General features: G+C 41.2%; 1 protein-coding gene across 3 annotated transcripts in view; it reads left to right on the plus strand.

Annotated features, from left to right (window-relative positions):
• Positions 1 to 1,377: 1,377 nt before the first annotated feature.
• CRY1 (cryptochrome circadian clock 1) overlaps positions 1,378 to 9,751 on the plus strand; it is a 32,791-nt gene continuing 24,417 nt past the window's right edge. For 2 of the 3 annotated variants that reach the window (XM_012735022.1, XM_012735023.1), the window contains exon 1: positions 1,933 to 2,441. In XM_012735022.1, the coding sequence (XP_012590476.1) occupies positions 2,284 to 2,441 (158 nt within the window). In that variant the 5' untranslated portion in view covers positions 1,933 to 2,283. Of the gene's footprint in view, positions 2,442 to 9,751 lie in introns of all 3 variants that reach the window. The other variant, XM_004675718.1, reaches the window with a different exon arrangement.

Consider the following 9,751-nt stretch of genomic DNA (forward strand, 5'->3'; position numbering starts at 1 on the left):
GTAAGAAATCTATACACACAATTTTTGTGTGTTTACGGCCTGACTGCTCCAGGTTAATTTTCCAGCCCAAGGAGACACCTCTGGAGGAGTGTGGGAGCCAGTGCTATCTGAAGACCACTCAGGCACGCTGGAGGCCAGTGCCCAGGAGGGCGATAAGGAGCTTGCGGGGTTGGACATCACAAGCTCCTGGCAGCCGTAAAGGCTTATTTACTGCTGAACTCTGTTCAGCTCGCTATGAAAAGCCAGCTGGAAAAGAAATGTTAGGCGATTTCCTGAGGATGTTAACCGCCCATCTTCCAGATTGCCAGGTGTCTGATTAAAGTGCACCTTCACGATTCAATTCCTGCCTCTACTTTATGGCATTTGGTAGTGACAGGTGGCCCAAACTCAGGTCTTCCGGTTACATATCCAGACACACTGGATCATTAGATGATTGATTTTACACTACTGCTGAATTCTTTTTCTAAGACACTGTCATAAAGTATCACAAAATAGGGGTGGTGGATTAGCACAACAGGAATTTACTGCCTGCCAGTTCCAGGAGCCAGAAGTCTGAAAATAAACCGGTGGTGGGCCCATGTTCCTTCCTAAGGCACTGTATGTGTCTCTGAATTCTCCCTTTTGTTAAGGCCTTCTGTCATATTGGATTAGGGCCCCTCATGTTAACCTGACCATTTGCAAAGACAAATTTCCCAAAAAGGTCTCATTCACAGGTAGCGGGGTTATATGAATTTTAGTGCCACTCAATACAACCTGTAATAAAAGCCTTATCTTTCCTCCTTTTAACGTTGCTAAAAAGTGGTGACAAAGACACTCACTCACCCATTCATTGAAAAAACCATGAATACACGTTGGCTGGCACCGTACTGGATATTAACGATGCCAAAAACCCAACTGGATAGAGACCCTGTCTTTGAGAAGTTTAGGAATGTTTAGCACCAGGTCTGTCAATTACTCCCCCTCTCCTCACCCCCCCTACCCCCCCAGCAAGTTCAAGGGTACCACTTCAAGGACCAGATTAATATAGGGGCACCACAGGGTCCCTGTGGACAAAGGTAGAGTGAAGCACATGGTATGGGCTTCAAGACGATGTTGACCCCGCGTTTCTTCCACTTCCACCCCTCTGGGCCCCATACGGCGCCAGTACAAGGCGACTGTCTGAGAACTCTCTTCAGTCTTCGGGCCAAGCGGACCCCCGCCTCCCATCCCCGGGCGGAATCCCCGAGCGCGCTCCCGACCACCGGCCCCGCCCTGTGGGACGCAGTGAGCGCGTCCGCGCGCCTTCCCGAGCAGAGCGCGCGCTCGCGAGCTTCCCGCAGCCCCGTGCTCATCCGGGTCTCAGCAGGTCTCAGCCAATAGTGGCCATTCACGGCCCCCGGGGGCGGGGCTAAGCCTTCCCTCACGTGGGGCCTGCGGTCATCGTGGGCGCTTCTAGGCCACGGGGACCAGGAAGGGGCCGATGCGGAGGGCTCAGGGCTTGGGCGAGGACCGAAGATTTTGCGGTCCAGCGGCTGCCGCCCCTTGGCAGCGACCGGAGCCCCGGCAGACTCCCGGGTCAGAGCCTCCGTAGTAAACACACTTCAGAAACGTGAGGTGCCGGTGGTCACGTGGGGAGCGCGTCCCCCAATGAGGAGCCGGGGGTGGGGCCCAGGCCGCTGACGCGGCGGTGGCGGCGGAGTCACCCGGGCAGCCTCGGGACCGGTCCCCGGCCGGCAACGGTCCAGCGGCCTCGACCACAGCCTCCGGGCTCCGTGCTGCGCCCTCGCTCTTGCCCCCGGGCCGGGAGGCAGCGTGACCGCCCGCGGCTGCGTCCTCTCAGCCCTCTGGGCGTCTGGCCTCGGCCAGGCGGCTTTCTCTGCCGGGGCCGCCTCGGTGGGGCGAGGTTTCCGTGACGAACCTCCTGGGGCTGCCGGTGCCGGCTCGGGCCGTCGTGGCGGCTCGAGCACTGGGCGCCTGTTCACCCTGCGGGGGTCCGAGGCCCTCGAAGTTATGTGTCTGGTCCCGGCGGCGGCGGTGGCGGGCTCCGGCTCCTGAAGGGCGTCACACCCGCTCTCCTCGGACTGAGCAACCTCCATTCATCTTCCTGCCGCGCCTCCGGCGCCCGCAGCTCTGGTCCCCTCCGCAGACTCCTGTTTCCTGGGCCCCTTCTGCCGCCCTGCCCTCACTCCTGGCGGGCGGAGATTCCCCTGGAAGCGGAGGTGTCGGTTATGAGCCGGATCCGCCTGCCTTAAATTTCTCAGTGGAGGGACTCCGGGGGGACCCGCCGCCCGCCGCGCCCCCGGGATGGGGGTGAACGCCGTGCACTGGTTCCGAAAGGGGCTGAGGCTTCACGACAACCCGGCCCTGAGGGAGTGCATTCAGGGCGCCGACACCATCCGCTGCGTCTACATCCTTGACCCTTGGTTCGCGGGCTCCTCCAACGTGGGCATCAACAGGTGGCGGTGAGTCAAAGTCCCGTGGGAAATAGATTTCGGTCTTGAATGAATCAGGGCTTTACATGCATCCGGCCAAGTCCGAGAGCTGAAGCCGGGGATCTCCTTGCTTAGGATGCTGTTTCGGAATCGGGGGTGCATTGAGTATTGTGTAGAGTGGTCCTGATTGTTCTCTGCCCGAGAGTGCAGGCAGCCTGAGCCGAACTTCTATTTTGTGTCAATTACTTGTCAGCGTTAATCGGAACTCTTCCCCTGGATTCCTGGACAACTCTTAGTGGTAGAGTTAAGGAAACAACATCCTCCCCGTCCTAGTGGCCTGTCAACTGGTCTTTGGCCTCTCTCTGGCTTTGGAAAGGATTGTTGTTTTGAGTGTTTCCTTTGTGTGTGCCTAGGTCACTTATGCATGGAGAAAATCATTCATTCGGTACAGTCGCCACCAAATCCAGTTTTCTTCCACCTTGAGGTTGCGTTAGGAAAAGCAAGGAAAACAAGATAATCTGATTTCTCTTTGCCCAGCACTTCCTCTCAACTCCTCCTTGTGGTTGACTAGACAAAGCACAGTTTTTCTTTCTAGGCAAAGTGTAATCCTTCTGGGAATCAGAGCAGAGTTTGAAATCTTAGAGAAGCACTATGATCTTTTCCTGAAATACCTGGCTAGCTGATTGTCAGGACTCTTGGTGGAAATGAAGCAGTCTTTCAATAATCAAATTATTGACTACCTGTTGTATTTAAACACCAGGGTATAAGAGCAAATGAAACCTACAAAAGTTCTTGTCTTCAGGGGGCAGATGTTTCATAAAGTAAAATATGGTATTGGATGGTGATAAATGTGTGGAGAAACATGGAGCAGAGAAAGGGGGTAGGAACAGAGTTGTAATTTAAAATTTGTTGACCCAGAAAAAGTCAGAGAAGATAGCAGTTGATAAGGGAATGAAGGGGGTGATGGTTTGCATTCCAGGCAGAGGGAACAGTAAGGGAAAAGTAAGGTGGAAATGTGCTTAATAGTTGGAAGAAACAAATGTGACTGGAGCAGAATAAATAAGAGGAAAAATAGGTGATAATATCAGAGATGTAGTAATAAGGCCAGACTGAATGGAGCTTTATAGGCAGTTGTCAGATTTGGACTTTTACTTAGAAGAATTAATTGCAGGATTATGAATAGAGAAGTGATGTGATCTGACTTAACTTTGGAAAAAAATTCTTTGTGTGGTTCTGAAATAGACTGAATTGGGGGTGGGGGTAAGATAGACAAGAAGCAGGAGATCCAGGTAGAAGGTTATTCTGCTGAGAAATAATTATGGCTTGTACACCAGTGATAGTAGTGGACTTGGAAAAACGTAGTTAGATGCTGAGTATATTTTGAAGGCAGAATGCACAGTATTTGTTGGCAGATTGGACATGTGGTGTGAGAGAAAGAGAATGATTTCAAAATTCTTGACTACAGAAACAAGAAGGATGAAGCTGCACTTTGCTAAGAAAGTAGAAGCCAGCCAGAGAAGCCTTTGGTAAGGTGATTGGTGTTCTCTTTTGCACTTAGTTAAGTTTGGTATGTTTGTTACTCGTTCATGTGGAGATAGTTGAATATATTTGGAAATCTGGACAAGAGACGTAAATTGGAGAGCCCTCAGTTTATAGATAATGTTGAAAGCCATTTATTTATTCAGCCATTCATTGAACAAATCTTTGCTATGCACCTGCCACTATTTTAAGTGGTAGAGTCAGAATCAGTAGAATAGCCAAAAAATCCCTGCTCTGCTAAAGCTGCATTTTAGTGGTGCCATGAATATAAGTAAATATGAGTAAAGTGATGGTAATAGAAAAGAGAGGAGTCAAGGACTGATTAATAGCTTATACTTTAGTAATTTTTCATAAGATTGCTAGGTGGCTTAAATTAGTTAACAAATGTAAAGTGCTTAAAACAATGATAGTAGTACTTATTTGCTATTAAATTGAAAACCCTACATAAATAATATCTAATTAAATGCCTGTAGTAAATTTTTTTAGAGCCGTTTATAAGTTTATAGTATTCTCTTCTAAAGCCATTTATAAGTTTACACCTTATAAATAGTTACCCTTTAGCTCTAACAGGTAAGGTTTGTGAAGTTTCCCTTTGTACACCTGGCCACTCATATTGTTCACATAATCACTGAAACAAACTGGTAGGCACAAGAAGAATAGACCTGTTTTCCTTTTTAGAAAGTTTTAACCACAAATACTGCTCTTTCTGAAGGATGGGTAGAGGTGTAAACAATGACTAGAGATGAACTGTTTTTCTTCCATTGAAGACTATGTTAGGAGAAGGCAGGGTCTGTTTGCACAGCAAAAAAATTCCTGTTTTTCATATAGTAGTAGTTCAGCAACTGTTTACTGAATGAAGTGACATTCAGGAGTCAATAACTTTAATAACCTCTCCAAATTTCCTTATTAAAGTAAGAAAATATGCATCCTCGTCTAGGCATTCAGGCTATCTTGTGGGGATGTATGTGTGGTTTGTTTGTGTCATTTTCTCCAATGAACAGTACTTACTAGATTTTTAGATTTAATAGAGAAATAAGTTTTAAAACATTATTCTACCTAATTAGTAAATTAACAAAACTACCTTTTGATATTGCCAACATTTTACTTTAAAAGGATGCTTAACATAAAAAAAAAAAAGTTTGAAGAACTTGTTGCAAAATAAAGGATAGTTCTTTGACAGAAACATACTAACCTTAATAAAAATTTGCTGTTTCATTTGACTCAGACCAGCGAAAATCTTATCTTGAATTTATAACCTTTGAGTTGAATGTTCTGAAATATTTCTGTTCCATCCTTCACTTATTCCATTAAAACTTCAGCACACAAAACTTATATATGAATGTTCATAGAGTTATTATTATTATTATTATATCCAAACGGTGGAAATAATCCAAGTATCCATGTACTGAGGAATGGCTAAACAAAACGTGGTATAGCCATTGAGGTGGAATATTATTCTGTCATGAAAAGGTAGAAAGTACTGATTCACATAAAAGCATACCCTTTAAAACACTTTTCTAAGTAAAAAAGGCAGTTATAGAACCCCGCATATTATATGATTCTATTTATATGAAATATCCAAAATAGGTAAATATGTAGAGATTAGTGTCTTCTTAGGACTGAGTTTTTGGGGAATCAAAGTGGTAGTTAAGGAACATAATAGCATTTCTTTTTGTGGTGATGAAATGTTCTTGGTGATAGTTATACATTTCAATTAATATACGAAAAATCATTGAATGTCGCATGTAAAATCTCAAGACTCAGATGCTATCTTTTCATAAACCTTCTTTTTTCACCTTGTCTTCATTAATTTACAGTTTTGTGAACTCATACCACTTTTTGATAATGCTTCTTACATCATACTTAATATATGCTGCTTCCTTTGTAAATATCAATATGGCCCTCAGATATTTATTTTTCCTCTTTTTTGGCATACTGCACTTACACTTACTTTTCCTGAAATGAAGGAATACTGTTTCATACAATCAAAAATTTATTTTGCATTTTTGTGGCAGGCACTTTTCTTGGTTCTGTGGATACATTTACTAAAATAGAACAAGTATCTGCTGTTGAGGAGTTTCTGGTTTGGGAAACAGACAAAAAAAAATGTTATATATCTAGTAGTGGTAAGTTTAATGGAGAGAAATGAAATTGAATGTGAGAACAGAGACCTAAAGGAAGGAAAGAAATAGACTCTCCAGATATTTGAAGTAAAAGTCACGGTATATTCCACACAGTATCCAGCATAGTATCTTGTACGAAGTAGGCATTTAGATAATTTCCTTTGTAAGTTTGAGGTTTAGAAATGGAGCAATTAATTTAACTTAGATGCTGATGTGTATTTTAAACTCTTAATTTAGAAAAGTAAATTAAGTAATGAACAGATTATTTTTTAATTTTTAAACTTACACAGTTGATCCCATGGTGTGTAGATCTAGTAGCTTAACTTTAGCAGCCAAATTTATAAGTATACCTACATCTCTACCTACTATATGGTTTAGTGGGAGAGACACTGCTGCCCCTGTTCTGAACTAACCTCTTAATCTGTTCCCCATTTAAAAACTTCATATTTTTTCAAATTTGAGGTGTAAGTGACAAAAAGTTGTCTATGTTTAAGGTTTACATGTATGTATCACATGTTGCGTTGACAAACTGTGTTGATTGTCCCTTCTCACCGTTTTTTTAACCTCATCCTTAGTTGTTTTCAGTTAACACAAATATACTTAAAAAACTTGGCTAAAAACAAAAAATAAGACCTACCCTACTTAGACTGTGTTCCTCTCCTGCAACTGTTTCTCAGTTCCTTCAGAGCCAGATTTCATGAACAAGATGTCTTATGCCGGCTTTTTATCTCCTGCTAGAACTATTAGTGTTCATGTCATGCTTATTTTTTTCTCTTCAGTCCTTAAATGGCCACTAGGCCTGCGGTTTTCACTCTCTTTTCATTTTATGTCTTTTAGTACACACCTGAAGAGGTGTGAATCTACCTCTAAATCATGTAGTGTTGTAAACCAACAATACTGCACTAAGAAATAATACAATAAAAAAATAGTTATCATCTAAATACCCAGAATTCCCAAATCAGTATCTTCAGCCCAGATCTCTTTCCTAACTGCCCAGATTTATATGTCCACTGTATATTGATCCCCTAATATTCATCTGCTCATTTGTATGTATTTTATGACCTTAATCTCAGCTTGTTCAAAATAATGTTCATCTTCTCCTGTGCCTATCTCTCAAAACCAAAAAACCCAAACTGATTTTTGTATTTTTATACACAATATCACTTGCCCAGTTGCTCAAACAATTTACAAATTGGATTGTTAATTATGTATGCATTTATTCAACAACTATTTGAGTCCCACTGTGTGCCTGTCATTGCCAGTTTCTGGGGGTAACATGGTAGCCAACAGGTAATTTCTCTGTCCTCAGAGATTTTACAGTATAGAGATGGATTTATTAAAAAATTAAATCATAGAAATATATTATTCTATCTCCACTTCTCCATTGCCACTTTAGCATAGGCTATTATATTTTTTGCCTAAATTACTTGAGTAGTTTACAAATATTTGTTCTCCCTTGCCCTTCTCTAATTCATTCCCTTCACAGCAACCAGAGTGATCTTTTGTGATTGAAGATCTGATCCTGTCATTTACTCTTTAAAATCCTTCAGTGACATTTCCTCACTCGTAGGTTAAAGTTCAAAATGCCACAAGCATGGTTTTTAAAATTCTTGTGTAATCTGACCGTCTACTTCCCCTCTCCCCCCCACCCCACTTGGGAACTGCTTTGTTGAGAGATTTGTGCTCAACCTTGAGTTATGAGATGGATCTTACAGACACTGGTGGGAAAGTAACTCCAGTTAAAGGGGGAAAAAATCTAGATAAGAAGTAACGTCAGGAAAAGCACAGTATGATACTGGTGAGGAGACTGATGATGGTGCAGAAAAAAACAGGAGATGTTCAGTATGCTCTTGTGGTTTAGTGCTCTAGTTGGTTGCCTGACTCAAAGAGGCTCAAGCAAAAAGAGAGTTTATTGCTGCTGTAACGGAACAATCCAAGCTAAATTAATTTCAAATATGGGTTGATGCTAGGGATCAGGATGTCTCCAAGTTTCTTTCTTTAAGTCTCCAAAGTTCACTTATTCTGTGTTGGCATCTCAGAGAGGCTGTCCTCTGCTGGTAAAATACAGCAATAACAATAGCAGTTACAGCAGTGAAAAGCAAATGCCTTGCCCCAGAAGTCTCAGTAAGAGACACACTTAAGTGAATCTGTTGGAGGGCAGTTTTTATTTTCATTTATTTATTTATTTGTTCCTCATTACAACACAAACCAGTATTTGTACTTTTTTTAAATCTTAATTAAAATTATTTCATATATATGTTTACATTATTATTCATTTTCATACAATGTGTGCTTTTTCATCTCTCGGTTATAGTCCCCACCACCAATTCACCCATGTACCATCACCATAGTCTTTTAAGAATTAGTCTGCTGCCATTTTCACTTTTTTTTTTTCTGAGGGTAGTATATTATTTCTTTTTGTCTAATTTTAAATCTTTTCTCTGACATGTTTTTCAGTTTTTCAAAATGACTAGGTGGGTATTTTTACATTTATTCTTCTTGGCTTTGTAAGGCTTCTTGAGTCTGAGTTGGCACCTTTTATCAGTTCTGAAATGTTTTTTAGCTGTCAGTTTTTCAAATGTTGACCCGAACTCATTTTTCTTTTCTTCCTTTGGAACGCCATTGTCCAAGTGATGGATTTTCACTACATTCTTCATCTCTGCCACCTCCATTTTGTCTATCTATCACTGTTAAATAAAATTTCTTTATATCAGGTTTCTACTCTCGATATACCTATAATACTGTGTTTTATGCTTTTGTGTTTTGCTGTTATGTCTGTATGGATGTTTTCTACCATCCTGACCTCTTAAGTATTGCTTTTAACATCTTCAAAATGGGCTTTTAACATCTTCAAAATGGATATACTTCTTCTGGACTGTGCATTTGATGTTAGGTCTGCATGAATGTTTTTCTACCAGTATGGTTTTCTTCCCTATGAAATTTCCTTCAGGTCTCTGCCCAAATACTCCTATGTTTTTTTTTTGTATAGTTATTTTCTTTGGTTCTTTTTCCAACATGTCATTTTTTTATTCCCTAAACTTTTTGATTTTTTTTTTTGCTTGCTTGCTTTTAAAAAATATTTTTAATGTAAACATATCTGTTTACACTACATTAGCTCTGCTTTTATAATGCATACAGACTAGACTGTTTCTGATACTTCCATATTAACTGTTTTGGTTCAAGACATCACCAAGAATATTGTTGTAATTTCATTTTAGGTTGCTCTGGTCTCCCCTTCAGCCTATTGTAATTATTATAATTAAGGTCAGTCCTCTCTTGGCTTACATCTCAAAGTAAAGGCAGCATCCTTATAGTTTATAAGATATCATGTGAACTAGAACTTGAGAACTTTCTAGCCTACTCTCTACTTGTCTGCCTTTCACATTCTGGGTTGTAGCCATCCTGACCCTTTACGTATTATTTATAAAATGTTTAAAATGGATATACTTCTGGATTGTGTATGTTATGGGACATAGCTTTTATGTCTATATGAATGTCTTTCTACCAGTGTGGTTTTCTCCCCTACTTTCCTTTTGGTCTCCGCCCAAATGTTCCTTTATCACTAAGAATTTTCCAAATACTCACACATAAAATAGCTATCTCCATTACCTTATTTTCTAAAATCCATATTCTCTGTTTAGCTGTCTTACCTTTTTTTTTTTTAAGATTTATTTATTT

The sequence above is a fragment of the Condylura cristata genome, unplaced genomic scaffold (genome assembly GCF_000260355.1).
Source record: "Condylura cristata isolate star-nosed mole 26May11 unplaced genomic scaffold, ConCri1.0 scaffold00004, whole genome shotgun sequence".
Taxonomy (NCBI): Eukaryota; Metazoa; Chordata; class Mammalia; order Eulipotyphla; family Talpidae; genus Condylura; species Condylura cristata.